Genomic DNA, 17601 nt, shown 5'->3' with positions numbered 1-17601 from the left:
AAACGTGACCCGTTAACAAGCGTTTTTTACGCCCGCTAGCCGTATGTACCCAAGTTTGCACACCGTCAATCGGGAAAAATAATTCTAAAAAACACCTCTTCATGCTGTGTTTGATTTAAAAGTCCTTGCCACATTCTTGATTCACTGCGAAAACGAATAAAATATATCGTGCTCATGCTAAAAATGTTTTTTTTAAAAAGCACGGAACATAAAATTAAATTAGGATTATTAACGTTCTGTACACATAACAGCCTACAGTAACTAGTTACATGAATGATTGTACTGCGTTTAATGCATACTTTGACTACTACTGGTCGCATCTCAGGGTATTATATTTCTTTGCAGCTATTACCTCTGTTTCATAGACTGTGTAAATCCATTATCCTCGCAACGAGAGCAATAGCTTGTTAATTTCCGAAAGCACTTAAATGCAACAAAATCCATGGAAGATAATGTTGCGTCTGCAGCAATGTGTTAACCGCTCTTATCGGCTCACTCTACTGGGAATCGTCTCATAGCCCTGCATCTTTGGCTTTCACTCGCAGACTGCAGAAATGCCGCAGCCGTTCAGATCAAAAGCGAGCACATTAAACATCGGGGAATCCCTCGATTTATTTGCGTGCTGACGCAAGTGAGCATCAACAAGACATATTTCTAAGCAAACCACAACGTTGACTCATCTATCCTCTGCTTTTTTTTTTTTTTTTTAATGTAAGGCTAAGATTAGGGACCGCAGGGACGCTCAAACCTTTTCATATCAACTGGATCTTCATTCTGTTCCGACGACTCGACTTCAATGATGCATTATGGGGATGCAATATTTAGGATTTACACACACTGTCTGCAAGGAAGTTCAGAATTGGTCAACCCAGTGTCGCCCATTGTTTAATCCTTGTTGAAAATGTACCAACTACAAAAAATGGTCATATGAAATACACAACCTTATGCGCAACAGTACACTATAAAAAACGCTTTTGACATTTTATGGACAAAATTAGTTTTATGTAAAAACTAATTGTCCAACCACTAAATTGATCAATGATTAATAAAAATGGATATTTCCAGCATCAGTTCCCAAATCATTTCATCGAGCTAAGAAAAGTAGTAAATTACCTTCTTCAGGATTCTTATCTGATTCTGCATTTAACACTCGATCAACCAACAATTGTCTTGGTTTGTCAGTATGAAACAAGGTTTTATTGACTGACATAGAAAAAAGCACACACATTCAATCAACTACTACAGTATTTCTAGAAACAGAAAAAAAATGTCTTAGTTCTATGTACAAGAAGAAAGAAAATCATATTTTATCAGTATAAATGGAAGCATCCCAACTATAACACAATACAATTTAAAAAACAATAAAGCACTATTTGACAAACAACTGATGTCCAACTTGTGTATTATTGTTATTATGCTTAGTCACTAAGCTCCTCCTCGTCGCTGAAGTATGCACTCTTTTTGATCCTTGGTTTCTTAGAGTCTGAGGATGTTGAAGCGCCTTCCTCTTGAGACACACGTGCCTGCTTCCTCTGCATCTCCTCTTCCTCGATACGCTCTTGCTGGAGGGTCACAAAAGACAGAAGATATATAACACTGCGAAAAGATCAAAAGTCATAAAATATCAAAGTATAGTGTGCTATAGAAATGTCATGATATAGTATGCTATAAGAACATCATAAAAAGGTCATAATATAGCATGTTATATGGGGGAGTGAGTACCGGTATGTCGCATTTTTCATAGAGGTATCTATTTTGGATTTCTATATCTACACACTTACCTGAAAAGCTATGGCTTGGCTCAGACTATCTAAGGTTGGGTCCTCTCCCTCTTCTTCACTTTCTTCTTCCTCTTCTTCACTATAAAAAGGGGAAAGATGGAGGAATCAAAACAGCACAATCTCATGTACAATATCTCACAATGTCAGCTATTTAAGACTTACACATGCTCAGGTTGTTCAGCCTTTTTCTTTTTTTTCTTTTCTTTCTTCTTCGGAGGTTCCCTCTCTCCCAGAATGTTTTTGGGGCACGCGTAGCTCAGATGACCGGTGTCCTGTCATGTTTCATTTAAAAAAACACACAAAGTCAGACAACTCTCTCTGGGATACTCTTTTTTTTTTTCATTCAGGGCAGAGATTATACTTGCAACTGTAATTCAATAAAACTTAATAATCTCACAAGATAAAATGTTTAATATGCACTCACCCCACATTCGTAACATTTGGTCTTGTCTGTGTAGTTCCGTCTTTTTATGAACTCGGTTGCTCGCCCATTGTCTACGGCAATGCTCGCTTTCACTGTTCTGCCAAATAACTGGGAGACAAACACATTAGAAACTCTGACAAGTGAACATCAGACACAACACAAGCGTCTCATGATCGGTAACGTACAGTAACGTGAACACTGGTGGTCGTAATGTGACGGACTCACCTGCTTATTGTTCACTGCTCGTGCACAGTTATGAGCCGATTCTCTGTCCAGGAAGAGAACAAACGCTACTCCTTTACTCTGGCGAGTATCTTTATCCTTAACAATTGTAACCCTGCATGAAGCATCACAGTTATTAATAGCTATATAACTATTACAAGTCTTCAGAGCCTTTAACAGAATGTTGTGGGTTATTTATTCACTGCTGTATGATATAAATAATACAAAATAAACTATGAGAAAGACATCACTTACTTTACAACCTTTCCATATTTGGTGAATAGCTGAAATGAGACAAAGTTATGTTTCAGTAAGGAAGTGGCCTGGATTCAGAGACCACGGTGGACTTGACTCTCACTTGTGTTTTAGCCAAATAAAAGCATTGTTAACATTTCATAACACTGACTACAACATTGTTGTATGAGTGATGAGGAACTAACCTTGTGTATATCATTGTTGGTGAGAGAGAATGGCAGGTTCGACACATACACGGTGCTTTTGCTTGGTGCCAAACCCCCGCTCATACTGGACGAATATGGCACACTGAAAGACAAAAAAGAAGCCAAATGATCAGAAAAAATAGGTTAATGCACAACTAGCTACTTTGCTAGTTTGGTAAGTCCACCATTCATGTCGCGTTACACATTTTAACGTAACTGGAAGCAGCAGAATCAATTAAACTACTTACCTACACAGCCTCCAACGTTTGTATAATATATTAATGTGTTTATAATCGTAGATTTGTGTGTATTTGTAAGAAGTTGACGTTTAGCAAAAAGAAACAAACGCCATGTCTGTACGTCGCAGATTTATGACGTATGGTCACTCCTCGTCCAATAAAATCAGACGTTCTACATGTAGCTCTCCGAGAAGGCTAAGCTAACCAAACCAGAAGGTGAGATTGTTTTGTCAATTCGCGTGGAATACATCACCTTTTAATGTGAGTTATTCAACACCCATTGATCTAGGAGATGCGCTATGTTGCCGTATATAGTTTTGTGATTTTGTATGTCGGCATATATTAGTTAACTTGTTCTCAGATGAAATGAAACGTGCGGATGTTTGCAGCATACATGGAGGCGAGCTAAGTTAATTAGCAACGCTAGCTGTCTGTTCTACGTGGAGCTACAGTAGTTAGTAGTCAATTCACCATCAAAGGACACATTGCTGTTGTTTGTGTAACTTATCGGCTGTGTGTTATCGAGCTAGTGTTACGTTGAATACGGTGTTGTTGGTCAAACGTACTGTCACCCGTACGACAAGCTAGCTAGTCTGCAGAAAGAAACCTCGCCAGCTCAGCTGTTGGATCACATCTCATGGTCCAGCAGTACTCCCTGTGTTATCTTAAGTAGAAAATATAAACCGCAACATTCCCACGTTTTTTAAATATCTGATAACCGATTGATAGGCTTGATTATAGAGATTATCTCCTAAACGGTTGCATGACAACTTATTCCATGTGTATAGACTTGACACTGTTTAAAAAAACAAATCTTTTTACAGATTTTGTTGAAGATTGTATTTTCTCGATATCACCCCGATTCTCAGAGGTCCTTGAGTCCAAAAGTAAGTTGGTGATCAACCTTTGCCTTTACAGTCCACTAATTTAACACTGTTTTGTTTTACGCTAGGATGACAACACAAGAGATCTAACAAAAATAATACCACATGCAAGATTTTTGACAATATTCAGAGCATTTTTATATTAATTGTTGCAGTGTTCACCTGAGGTCCAAACCAAAATGCCTTGAGGAAAGTTCTGTCCAGTCATCAGATTAGATATAAACCATCATTCTCTGTTCTTGCATATCTTGTAATAACGTCTGCTGTCCAAAGAAGTTGACATGAACAAACACACCGTCGATGAACACAGTAACTAGTTTTCATTATTTATTTTGTGGAACCACACCTGCACAGTTGCATGTACAAATGTAACGGTGCATCATCTCTCACTGTCTGCCTTTTGCAGTGACGTACAGGAGAGACAGGAGTATCCGAGAGGTGTACGATGATCGCTTTTTGGCAGAGAGACCGGTGAGTGTGAACATAGTGACTGCACATAAAAACACAAGTACATAGATGTATTTATCTTCCAAGCAGCATGCATACATTATTATATATAATATATTGTACCCATCCTGGTAGGGTCCTTACCCGCGGGTAGCTGGGGCAGCGGAGAGAAGGGCCCCCTTTGGCAGGCCGGAGGACGACTATGGCCGCGGCGGTGGCTACGAATACGAAGGAGGTCCGTGCTTTTTTCCAAATGGAGGAGGCCCACGAAATTATCATGAAGAACAGAGGGGCTACCACGGTGGTGACAATCTTCATTTCTCTGCCGAGCGCAGAGCTGTTCCGCCTTCAAGGAGGGTGAGAACATAAAAGTAACATTGTGGTTAGGAACTTCCACAGACTTGTTTCAAGTTTAGTTTATTTATAGAGCACATTTAAAAACAACATAAGATTGTAACAACATAAGATTGTAACACAGATTGTAAGTATTTATTTTTGTCATTGTGCTTTTTCATATATGCTTTAATTAACAATACTATTAATACTCCCACATGCATAAGACTGACTAACTGTACATACATTTCCACCAAAGGTCTTAAACTTGCTGCAGACATATTACAACTGCATGTCGCGTTAATATTGTTGGTTTGAAAGCTACGCTCATAATTGGCCAGCTGAGGGCGCTATAGTTGAAGGTTCAAGTTTAAATATTTTCAAGCCTTTCTTTTTTGCAGTAGTTTTCGGTTCTTATTTTATAGCTGATTAACTAACATCGTGACTTTTCCTGAAGACACGTTCTAAAATTCACTAAAAAGTATATATTTGCATCCATATTTATCAGTTTGATGGTCATGAATCCATGAGCTGCTATTGCAGGGGCAAGTTTAGATGTATGGAAGTTACACAAACCTTTAAAAAATCAAAACTTGCATCATTGTTGGTAGCTTCAGATTGATTATTTATAACTAGGTTTCATAACCGCTATATTTTAGGACATAATCAAATCATTTGATTGAGATTTTCTTCCTTGTGTAGGAGGAGTACCCTTACAGAGGGCCCAGGGAAGACCAGCACCCAGGACGGCCTTTGGAGTTTAAGTAAACTGCAGCTAATATTTCTTCCATAAAACACCGAACCATTTTTCAAATGTAAAATCACTCATTAGATATAGATGTTGTCATTATGAATAGCTGGAGAGTTGTACAAGTCCTTTGTGTTTTACTCCTTTTTAATTAGACTAAGAAGGGCGGTGCTACAGGAGCAGGCCTCTCTTCTAGCTTTGTTTAAATAGCAGCAATTCTAAGTCGAGGTCTGCCCCGACCCCATATTGGCCCGTCTCACCCTATTCACAATCCTGGCGCTCCACACCCACCTCTGCTGACCTGTTGTAGCTGAACGGTGTCTCTCGATCGGATTGCAAATATTTAGGCTACGGATTTTTCTGATTGTTGACAACATTCACTCAAAACCCTTGGCCGTGCTTCCACTCAGGCGTTTTTGGTAAAACTATGTCACAGTTTGTTAACGCTCAAAGCCACAGCCAACTGATCACAGTTGACATCAAATGCAGTCGTCAATTTACCTGCTTATAATGTTGGTCGTCTAAGGATTTCAGCTTAATACCATATAAAACAGTGTTGGCCAGGCATAAATGGCAATAATATCAAGGGGAAAACCGGCCATTTGTGAATGAAAGGCATTACCAAAGTGAGCCCCCCCCCCACACACAAAAAACAAAACGATTTATAAAGGTGTGCTGAAGTACAGTGAAACACTACTGGTGCATTTGCATGGTGGGAAACAGTCATCCTTCTTGGCTATTGAGAGCATTTATTTGGTTTTCACATCGCACCCGTTTGATGCTGCCAAAACCAGTTTATGAGTTAATATTTGACTGCTGATTGAAATTCACATACAAAACAAAGGTGTGAAATACGACAACACAACCTGCCGTGACACTCGATGCTCTGCGGCCTTTTTATGATCACCCCATCGGAAATCCCCTCATTAGCATATACATTGACCGTTGGTCGGGGGCCAAACTTAAACATGAACTGTTGAATACTGTTTCAGAACAGAAAGTCTCACACGATTTCCCCCCCTTAGCAGACAGACAGGGAAATGAAGGCTTTCACTCCAAGCTAACATTTAGAGTTGTGAAAGGGCACTGAGGTCAGAGGTCACTTGAGAGTGAGATGTGGTGGGTAGCTGGTAAAAGGTTTTGCTCAATGCATGTACAGGTTTATTTTCCCATTCAAGAAGGTTTTGTTCTTGTGAAGCATGAACTAAATGCTCCACACAGTTGATTATTATATGACCATGTGACCACACATTAAACATTGATCTACCTTATAATAAAACCTCCAGCTTCTCATGAATATTTAGACCCTCTGGGAAATCCGTTTGCAATCACGACAAGTGTCTCCTTTCTTTTATCTTTCTTTTCGTGTTCTCATACATTAGCATGAATGATATTTTAGAAGTAGATCCTTAAAATCAAAGCCAGACTGGCATTCAACCCGGATATTGTTTGAAGTCGGGTTAGGATCCGGACAGAGAACCGAAGCGACTGAAGTGGTTTAGTCTGCATTGTTAGCTCTCATCTGGCTATTGGATGACTTCCACCCCTTATATGGTAATGTGTGAAGTCATAACCATACTTTGCTAAAGGAAGAAGAACATGCTAATAAATTGTCACCAGGGATAAGGGTGCATAATCCTGACCGCACGGTATTTTAAGGTTGTTTGAATAAGGTGAAATACAAATTGACCAAATGGTGTTGTACAGCATGTATCCGCAACCGACCGCAACATTCCTGTGTGTTTATTCCCTCAGCAACCGTGCCCCGCCTCCTCACAGCGTGCGAAACCAGGGCATCTACCCACCGCCCCGATCGCTCCCAGAGAGCGGCGAAGACACGCTAGTGCAAGCCATCCTCAACCTGGACCGAGGGTACGAACGAATGCATGCTTCATCTCCGCAGAGGGCTTTCATGTGCAATCATTGCAGCCTTTTAATGCTGCAGCCAGAGAGGAAGTGAAAACACAAAGGGTCAGAGTAAAAACCTGCGTGTGTGTGTGTAGTCCCCAATGCTAGATGGCAGTGTTGTGCTACGTTGGCACGAAAGAGGAAAGGGACAAGTGGTTGCGTTTACTGCGACGTCTGGTCCGTGACTCGTTTTTCCCCTCTGGCTTTTTTTAACAGGGAGGACCCCTACAGGAGGAAGGTGGCCCCGTTCCCCCCGCTCAGAGAGCGCTCTCCTGTGCGCCGCGAGGTGGCCCGTTCCCCACAAAGTCGCTCCGGCTCCAGCGTCAGCAGCAGAGGCTACTCGCCAGACAGAGCCAAGAGCCTGCCATTTCCCTCGCAGCAAGACAAGAGTATGTAGAGTCCTTGGAATTCCCCCCCTTGTGTCCATCCTGTCTTCATCTTCCTAGTATTGTCAAACATTCATAGTCACTGCCAGCTGTTGTAACGTAAACCACGACTACTTTCTTGGCCATTTGAAAAAGATGATTTAGGTTTTAACTTCCGGACACTCTCTCCCCAAAGATGTACATTCATTGCCAAGACCTTTTTTTTTTTATGTCACTGTCTTATCCATGACTGATAATCTGGCTGGCTGGCTTTTCAGATGTGGACGGTCCAGAGGGGGTTTCTGAGCACCCCTGGGGGGCGCTCGTTCCTCAACAGAGTGGACATGAAACTTTGGGTCTGTACATTGAGCCATGTGAACAAGCTTGGACCTGGGTGACCGTAAGCTCGATTGCGTTGTTCCTCACACATCTCCTTGCATCCTTCTCATGTTAGAAGGTGATGTTGTGGCTTTCTATGCTCGAAAAGATGTCGGCCACTCGGTCACGAGAAGGATGCAAGGATGGAGGACGGGATGAATTGATTGTAAAGTATAATATAACCCCTCAGAGTAATTGACCACGATAAACTCCGATGTCTTATTTGACACTGAAATTGTTTCACTCAGGTCTGAAGTAAGTTGCATCATGAATTCTGTTTATTTATTAGTTCCTAGTAGTGACTTTGCTGTAATGGATTCCCCCCTTTCCCTAAACTATTTCTATCTGTTGAGGTATGTTAAGCACTCTCCGTGGTTCCACTGGTCTGTAAATGTACGCCGCCATTTAGATCTCTAGACTTGGAGATGAAAGTTTTTAAAAGTAATTAAACAGACCAGCTGAGCAGGTGTTACCCTGATGCTGTGTAGAACATTACTCTCCCTTCACTTCTGAGTCATCAGGCACAACACCGTCGGGAAAGAACACATTTGGTGAGGGTAGAGTGAAGGAACGGGAGGCTTTACGGTCCGTATCAAAGCTGTATTTCAAAGTACTTCTATGCAGGCATTAGGACACGCAGCCTCCTTTTAATGCCTGTTTTTATTTTTATTTCAATTATTTATGTTACTTCCATCGGACATTGACTGTGCTAAGTTTACATAACTAATTTCCCAGCATGTCAGCAATACAGCTTTGATTAACTGGACTGTAAAATGCATGACTGCTAGTGTAACCTTTTGTTTTCTGCATGTTTTTATACATCTCTGCCTCCTTATTTGCACAAGTAGCACAGTGTTGTTTAGGTCTGCTACCATCTTCAGGGCCGGCCTTCTTAGTTACCTCAGTAGACCTCAGAATTACAAGTGGACGTGATGTGACAAAAGACTGTTTCTACATGTGTTTGATTCCAACCTCTTGAAAGGAGAACATAACATCATTGATCATGTTTTATAGCGGCGCATTCGGGCAGTGCTAGGTTGACTTCTTCTCAGAGCAGGATGACTTGTAAGCACATCAGAATAGTTGTGGACAGCATTGGAAAGTGGTTTCACCGTTAAATGTAAGCGCTGCACCTACACGGTACCGTCTCTGTGCCATTTCTTTCAATTGATTCTTTTTTTTCTTTTTAAATGGACGAGGGCGAGATGAAATTACATGCAGCGGGTTTGTTTCAGAAATATACAAAGGTTACACTCGTTAAACTTAACCTATTCCCAGGCTGGGTAACCGGAGAGACACTGAGTGGTCTGTAATGTGTCCAGCAGCCAGCCTTCCTCCCCGCTCTGTCTGCCACTTTGTCAGGCCTCATAAAGATGCCACCAGGTCGTGTGTGTGTGTGTGGACGGAAGAGGGAAAAGGGGGTATAGGATGTCTGATGGATATTCCTGAAGCCAAAGCTTCCACATCGGGGTGTTGTTGTTTCATAGAGGGGCTGCTCGGAGCTCGTGTTTGTTGGTGTAGACTTGATTGGTCGGCTGCAAAGCCTTGGACGGACTGCAGGAGAATAGTGTGAGAGGGAGGTTGTGTCTAGTTTGGAGCGAGTTTGCGAACCATCTGTGTCTTGATTTTTCCAGATGTTCTAGCCTCTGTGCCCATCCGGATCCTGGATCCAAACATCAGCACCTTTACAGAGCCCTGATAATCATAAACTCATACTCACGAACTGTCGGGACATACTAATTGTCCCTTTTCCTTCCTCTCATTTATCCTCATTCCAAATCTTTTTTAATTTATTTTTTTCCTCATGTTATTTTGCACCGCACTCACATCTCACTTTGTCAAACTTTCTTTTTTGTCTCTTTTTTTTCTTATTTCTCCAGACAAAATTCCTGGCCTGTCAAGAGAGGGCTCCCCACACAGCGCAGCCTCAAACAAGGTACCAAACTGCAATACTACTTGAATTTGACTTTAAAAGTTGACACCAACGAGCAAAAACGCAACACAAGCCGTCGCTTCTTTATGAAAATATACGCTTTTTGTCTTATATTGTAAATGCAGCAATTCAGCCCCAAAAGTTCCTGTTCTGTTTTATTATACATCGTGGGCTCCGCCTCTTGTCACTGTACAGCAGGATGCATCTGGAACTTCTTAAATTCCATCCTTCTAATAAGTGTTTAGTCCCATTCAAGTATGTTAATGGGTTTTAAAGTGGCCCTCACGCAGAGCATAAAAGCCATGGGGCCTGTGCTTTGTTTACCTGTGCTGTAAGCAGACTTCAATCACAAGAACCTGCAGCGATGGAGGGGGAAAAGGGGCTCAAGTGTCGGCGAAAGTATGAGCCGCGCTTCCTTAAAGTGCTCTTTCAAATAAGAAATACATAAATACTTTTACTGTTTTGAGTAAGTATTGAATGTCGGTCCCTCCTGCGTGTTTTGCAAATGACTGCTGATATCATCCGTCTTTGCAGAGGAGTGTAAATAGAATCAGATGTGATTAGGCGCACTGCATCTGGCTACGGCCACCCAGAAGTGAAGAGGCTAACTCGGTAGCCGAAGTCCCAGTTTTATCCTAGGATCTCGGTCCCTGACTAGCCTCCCTGTGGAACCCATTGGGGTGTGTTTACACCGTTTACAATGAACAATCATTTCCTTTTTTTCCCTGTTGAAGGGTCTGGCTGACTGCGTCTGGTAGCTGTGGCATGTTGGGCTCTTTGATATCTTTTGTAAATCCATGCGCTTGCTTTATACAAGATACAGAATAGAAACATAGTCCTCTTCTCCTTTTATGTGCATTTTCTTTTTTTTGTAAGAACCACCCACCATCACCCAATCAACTGCTGTGATGAAAGTTTTAAAGCCCCACCCCTCCACACACACACTGATACACACTGCTGCGTTTTGCCGTTTGATCTGGCCTGTGGTGCAGTGTTTCTTCTTTGTTCTGGGGGCACAAACCCGTAACCTTGGCCAAGATGAAAGGCCCCCCCCCCCCCCCCCCCCCCCCCAACTCAACTCAAGGCCTCCCGGTCGCTGCCTGCTGTGGGGATTCAACAAACACACTCGCAGGCTCCGTGGAGCCATCCCAGACAGAGGAGGGGGTCGAAAGAGCACCTCAGGCTGTGGTTAGAGAGCACAACCTGTAACTGAAAAGGTTACACGAGGCATCGGGTCCCTGTCATTACAGAATCTCACCAACACGAGATGGTTGTCGAGATTTTTTTTTGTGATGGTTCTCCAGACCGAGCAAGTTCTTTGTCTAAAACCTTTTCCTTTTTCTTTTATTGATTTTTAGTATTTGTTTTTTTTTTTTGCTCCTTTTGGCTTTCAACATTCATACTTATGGGCACGAGAGTTTCCAATCTATCCATTAGGTGGCTCATCGTGGCTTGCCTGGCCAGATTTCCTTTTAAGATACATAAACGGCTGAAGTATCAAATTCTACAATTTACATTGAGCGATAAGTGCAACGCTAAGCCGGGAGGTTTTAGTCATAATTTGGCTCAGTAATGATAACAGTGTACGATCTGAAGATCCACATCTGCCGTGATGAATAAGACGTACGAGCTGCAGCTTATTCGTGGAAGGATAAGGGATTCGTAGGAGTTACAGCACTATTTGCAGACGTAACACACGGTATGCTCTGACTGTTCCGCTTCAGAAGCTGAGCTTCATCCTTCGGTACGCCTCAGCCTCATCTTTCCTGTGAAGTTAAACAGTCAGTAGGTCGGGTCACAGCGCTGCGCACGCTGTAAGCTGCTGACCTACGTCCATTCACATTCTCTGTGTCGGGTTATTGCTAGCCTTCGTCATTTCTGCCAACTTGGCAGTAGTAGTACTACTGTAGTGCTGCATGATTTTTAGAAACTTCATTCCTCTCGTGCTTGTGAAATTGTTGCTGACCTTTCTGCATCCTCCTCTGAGCAGTGACTCACGCCGCTCTCTCCTCTACCTCCTGTAGGAGGAGAACCATCCTCCAGAGGGAGAAAAAGAGGAGCCTCTGGTGGCTCCGGTCGTCGAGGAGAGCCAGAAGCCGTCTCCGGACAACTTTCAAGAGCGGCGGTCCCTGGCCATCACGGCCAAAGCTCAGGAGATAGAGAAGGTACCTGTCCAACTCCAGCTTACACCCAGATGATCTGTGGACTGGGGCGGGAGGGCAAGTAGTTTAGTGTTAAAAAATAAAACAAAAAAAACATCAAATATATATATGTGAACATTTAGTGCCAGTGGAAAACGACTGCATTTCCAATCCTCTCATTACAAGTTATTCATTTGTAAGAGTTTTCTGTAAAGTCAACCTGGTGCACGCACGGTCCGTGCTGTGCGCTTGGCAAAGGATCCCGTACATGTGGTGGCCTAGACTTCTCTGACTCACACCTGGATTGTTTTTCCTGGAACAGCCGGCTATTGTGTTCCCAACAAGGCAGGAAATGAACGTCTCTGTCCACCAGTCACAGTGGCGGGCACATCCTAAAGTCCACCAATCGATCGCCAGACATCAGTGTCGGAGCAGAATGATGGTTAATTATCTGCTGAAGTAGCTGGTTGCCAAATCTATCACCAGTTTCCTGGTGGCTCTTGCTAATCTCCCATCCTGACTGGCATGAGGGCAAGAATTGCTCATTATACCCTCCGCTAGCTTAATGTCCCACATGGCTCCAACATCCCAACTCTCTCCCTCTGAGTTTGACTCATCTTTGCATACACACACACACACACACACACACACACAGGAAGGCCCGCACAGAGATTTAGAACATTAGGATAATGTGCATCCTACAGGAACGCATAATGGAAAGCAGGAACACGAGTAAAGCACAGGCATGGTATAGATTTGTGCATACAATAAATCGAGAGCTTAACGGAGCTAAAAACTGCCCCCGAGGCTCCAGCTCTGCTCAGTTATCTAATGAAGGCCATTCCTGCACCAGTGAGCGCTGCCGCTGCTTTACTGGGACCATTAAACCCGAGCCAGCTCTGCCCTGGAGCGCACACCGCGCTCTCACGTTGAGCTGCGCCACAGAGCCTATAGGCGGCTTATAACGTCTGTTGCTGACGCTGCAGCTTCTGGGCCGTTTTATAGCCCGTCTCCTCCTCCTCGAGCTCTATCGTGTGAGCTTTATTTCATACAGCGTGCATTTTGGGAAGACCCATGTCGAGAATCTGTTAGGTGTTGGTCATGGATCTATGTCTGTATGACTCGTGCCCGCTTGCTTCAATCTTCAGATGTAGTCATGAAATGAAGGTCTGGAAAGAGTAGATTAGAGGGAACAGTGTTCACAGGGATATGAAGTTTCACTTTTTCTTTCCAGGATTTCTGAATTCTTTGGAGTTTTTCGGTAGAAATTGATGATTATCAGCGTTTCTTCCTCCTCCTGTCCCCTTTTTCTTCGGCTTTTGTGACATTCAGACCAACCTGCATGAAGGTTGTCTGTGTGCTTATGAAAGGCTGGCTTGTTTAGTCGTGACCGTGAGTTAATTCAGCCTGCTTTCTGTCACACACACACAACCAGGTTAGAAATCAGAGGTTTAGTAACATTTTGCCCTGGATATTTCCTATATTTCCGTCCGCAAAATCTTTGTTTGTTGGTAAAGACTTTAACCCTTTAAAACATTTTGTAAACGCCAATCAAAACCCGAGAGTTGGTTACCTGCCAAAGCGGCAGACCAAACCAACCAGCCGCTGCAAAGCGTATACAGTAAGCGCTTGTCTGCTGGCCGGTGTTATTTTCCCAGCATGCCCAGAACACGCAGCTAAACGCTCTTAATTCTGACTCTCTTTCTCTGACTGAAACAACAAAGTTGCAGTAAGCGACTCGTGTTTAGCCACATGACAAGTGTCGGCCAGATGTTTTGGTTCTCTGCACTCGATCTGGTCTAGCCATCTCTTCGGTACACACGGACACAAACACGCTCCAGTCCAGTAGCTCCTCGCCCGACTGTCTCTACACTTTTCACGGATCAGAAGCTGAACTTTCCGTCGTCGGCCAGACATCGCGCTGGGCCGCATTACACCAGTGCCTCGCTGTTTGTGTAGCTAAGTGAAATTGGTCCGCTGAAATTCAACCTGAAACCGCTCTCATTGTCAACGTTGACTTTGGCTGCAGTACAGACTAACTGGTTCTAGTGAGTGACGAGGCATGAGAGGCAATAAAGGGTATTATGTTTTACTCCTCACAGGCCGTGCTGCGATACAAAGGGAGTTTTATTTCATTTGGTGAGGAATCTAAATATGTTTGGCTACAAGACAGAAAGCAAAGACTGTTCCAGTCTTCTTTTTAGGAACAAAGACCGCAGAACTGGACTGAGGCCCCAACTCCTTCACTCTCACACGCTCCCCCCTAATCCTTGCTTTAACTTTCTATTTAAAATGCAGTTTAAAGACGTTTTCTAGAAGCACGGACGGCTCTGGACCGACTCCGCCCGAAGTCAAGTGCTCGCCTTTTTGTCCTTCCTGATTGGATAACAAGGGAGGGATCTCAGGATGTGTGTTTTTAAATACAGGAAGTACATTTTCAGCACATTGTTATCTAGGAACGACTTTCCCTTTATTCATACAAGTTGTTGTCGGCGCACTTGATTGGATACTTCCTCCGAAAATGTGATGAATACATTCACTGTCATCAAGCGATCAGCTGTTGAATGAGACCACAGGAGGTTAAGACATTGAAAGGACGGGGTGATGTACTGACTTTAGCCCAGGGCTATCGGGGGTTTGTGTTTTTTGAACAGATTTGTCATTCTAACTTGTTCCACTTGATCATTTATTGTACATGACGATGTACATGTACATCAGAAACGCCCAGAATGTGTTCATTTTACGTAAGCACTAGCAGTCTTTCCTGAAACTGTTCCCCACAAACGTGTCCAATCCAGCAGAAATCATCTTCAGTGAAGTCTCATCGCGGTCGATAATATTAGGAGAACCCAAGCTTCACACTGTTTTTGTTCACCATAGCTTTTATACAGTAGATGTATTTTTGTTTAATGCCGGCTCTGGAAAGTTGCCAACTGTTATTTTCCAAGTACATAAACTCTGTTTGACAGCGGATCTTCATCTGTCCTCTTCTCCAACATGCTCTGTTCCAGGAACATTGTGAGAAAACAAAAGCTATAAATAAGCCAGCGAGGTCGAAAAGCCCCGCGGCACAGAAGCCACTGTTGGTATCCGGTGAATGGCTGAAACTCACCCCTGTCTGGCCTAATTATATATATATATATATACACATACACACACACAGGCATATGTGTAAACGCACAGATCCAAACACAACCCTTGCCATTGGATGGGCCCTTGTGTCCGGCCTGCGGCACGAATTAATAAGTCGTATCGTGTCGGATTGACCAAGACGAAAGGAGGCACAGAGAGACTGACTAGAGAAGGAAAAGAGTCATGAAATAGTGGAAGGACAGATGGAAGAAAACAGAGAGAGAGCAGCACTCTCCAGGGAAATGAAGGTTTCTGAGGTCTGTTAGTGTGGAGCATCAGACTGTCCAATTAGAAAAGGTCCTCATCGCGTGATGTGTAGTTTGTTGATTTATTGTTGGGGAAATTGTAATCCTTTTTATTAGATGGCAGTAATGGAGGGTCAACAGGAAACGAGGGAGAACTTTTACTTCACCTCAAAAATGGAAACTAACAATATAAAATATGACCATCAGTTTAGCTGACTGATATTTTTCCCCCTCTGGAAATTCATTGTCTGATCATGAGCTGGAAACAAGTCTCTGTTTTTGGCATTTTGCAAATCGAACCGCTTCATGTGGAAGCCGAGGCCCCCCTCTTTTCGTTTAATGAGACATTTGAGAGTCTGTGAAATAGAAGCTCCCAAACAAGATTCCGGCACATCTTCCTCATTGTCTCTCTCACACCTGTTATAAGCCCGCGAGACGCCACTAAAGCGGGGGTTTTATTGCAGCTTGTGCCACCGTGTCCTCTATAAAGGGCCCTTATTAAACTTGAGAAGAGAAGTGTTTGTCTTTAGGCTCTACGTGTGACGTGTGTTGACACCAGAGCGATCAGCTCGGGCTCATTGACACTCGAGTATTTTCACCTCGGCGCCAGGTTAAGCAGGAAGGAAACACCGTTTCATCTCATTTAAGAGCTTTTTTTTTCTTTACCTCTGCCTGTTGACACTTACGTCTTTAAAATCTGCATACAAATAGATTTGTGTTTACTGTGTGTGTCAAACCCTCTATACTTGTTTTTTAGTTTTTTCTTTAAACTCTGATATCCACTTCCAGGTGTACCGGCAAGACTGCGAGACATTTGGCATGGTGGTGAAGATGCTGGTGGCTAAAGACGCCAACCTGGAGAAGCAGCTGCAGGTTCCCCTCAGGGAGAACCTCGGGGAGATCCGCGACCGTTGCCTGGAGGACCTCAAACACTTCATCAGCGAGCTGGACGACGTGGTCCGGCAGTCGGAACCTTCTGTCTGTGACTCGACCACCCCGTCGACAGCCCTGACGGGTCATAAACTTTCAAAGACGGGAGTCAATCACAGCTCGTCTTACTGACACGTCGGCCGTCGGCTGCGTGGAAGGCATTGGATATCTTGAATACATTGTTGCTGGACTTGGAACTATAGCACAGCGACGTGAAGACAAACTCTAAATGGAATTGATGCAGCGGTGCATTGTATTTGGGGATGAACAGTGTTAACTTCAGACCCTTTTTTCGTACTTTTCCCTGTTGAAAGATGGAGATTATGAAATGATGTTCAAAATTGTTTCACTGTCTGGTTTAGTCTTAAATGACATGGAAATGGTTAACATGGGTTTTTTTGTTATTTAAACAATTTTGGTGAAAATATGTTGCTGACAATAGACAGTCGGTGCTGCAGCATGAACACACTTTTCTAAAAGATAAGATGTTTTGTTTTGTACATTCTGTAGCAGTCAGACGTATGACGTGGTGCTGCTAAATTTACAGTTCTACATTCTTGTATAACTTTGTACTGTCTGGAAATGCCGGTTTGGTTACTTTTTTTTATTTTTATTGTCTGCTTTTCAAACTTTAATTTCCTTCCCAGAAAAACCGGCACACGGCTTGATTATTTTTCATGACGTGGAAAGAAGGTTGTAGTAAAGATTGTTTCCGTTAACTTTATGGTTTGGTTTATTGTGATCTCATAACACAATCAAAGACATTTTAAAATCAGTTTAATAGTATAATGAAACTCCATTTTAGTGTTCCATTGTCTCCCACAGCCATACTTATATTTTGGTATTTTAGTATAGTCTCATATAACAATGATGCAACAAGCCTCACTTTAAAATTCATTTAAAATGCAAGCTAGCACATTTTTCTTTTTTTCAACTTCCAGCAGATCCCAATGCTGCCCTGCAAAACCCCACAAACTCTTCAGTGCATCTTACTGTTAACATCACTACAATCTGAGGGTTCCAAAATGTCATTTGAAAATCAACATCAGAT

The 17601-nt window shown here is 42.9% G+C and overlaps 2 protein-coding genes across 5 annotated transcripts; one reads left to right on the top strand and one right to left on the bottom strand.

The window, feature by feature from the left end:
• Nucleotides 1-1093: 1093 nt before the first annotated feature.
• Nucleotides 1094-3235, bottom strand: zcrb1 (zinc finger CCHC-type and RNA binding motif 1). Its single transcript, XM_079294539.1, has 8 exons — nucleotides 3116-3235; nucleotides 2868-2970; nucleotides 2683-2711; nucleotides 2431-2542; nucleotides 2206-2313; nucleotides 1944-2053; nucleotides 1782-1860; nucleotides 1094-1562 (listed from the first exon to the last, which is right to left on the bottom strand). The coding sequence occupies exons 2-8, from the start codon at nucleotides 2949-2951 to the stop codon at nucleotides 1419-1421; spliced, it is 666 nt and encodes a 221-aa protein (XP_079150665.1). The 5' UTR covers nucleotides 2952-2970; nucleotides 3116-3235; the 3' UTR covers nucleotides 1094-1418.
• Nucleotides 3236-3296: 61 nt separating this feature from the next.
• On the top strand, nucleotides 3297-17199 carry pphln1 (periphilin 1). 4 transcript variants are annotated; one of them, XM_079294535.1, is made up of 12 exons: nucleotides 3297-3322; nucleotides 3931-3993; nucleotides 4264-4299; nucleotides 4397-4461; nucleotides 4573-4794; nucleotides 5473-5534; nucleotides 7274-7390; nucleotides 7643-7815; nucleotides 8070-8147; nucleotides 10050-10105; nucleotides 12127-12267; nucleotides 16410-17199. In XM_079294535.1, exons 3-12 carry the CDS (start codon nucleotides 4272-4274, stop codon nucleotides 16680-16682), a joined length of 1215 nt encoding a protein of 404 aa, XP_079150661.1. In that variant the 5' UTR covers nucleotides 3297-3322; nucleotides 3931-3993; nucleotides 4264-4271; the 3' UTR covers nucleotides 16683-17199. The 4 variants fall into 4 exon arrangements, with proteins under 4 accessions (XP_079150661.1, XP_079150664.1, XP_079150663.1 ...); XM_079294538.1 differs by lacking the exon at nucleotides 8070-8147; XM_079294537.1 differs by lacking the exon at nucleotides 4264-4299 and having other exon boundaries at nucleotides 3302-3322.
• The last annotated feature ends 402 nt before the right edge of the window (nucleotides 17200-17601 follow it).

The sequence above is a fragment of the Melanostigma gelatinosum genome (genome assembly GCF_949748355.1).
Source record: "Melanostigma gelatinosum genome assembly, chromosome: 22".
NCBI classification, from domain to species: Eukaryota; Metazoa; Chordata; class Actinopteri; order Perciformes; family Zoarcidae; genus Melanostigma; species Melanostigma gelatinosum.
Note: the sequence above shows the minus strand (reverse complement) of the source record. Positions and strands in the feature narration are given on the sequence as shown.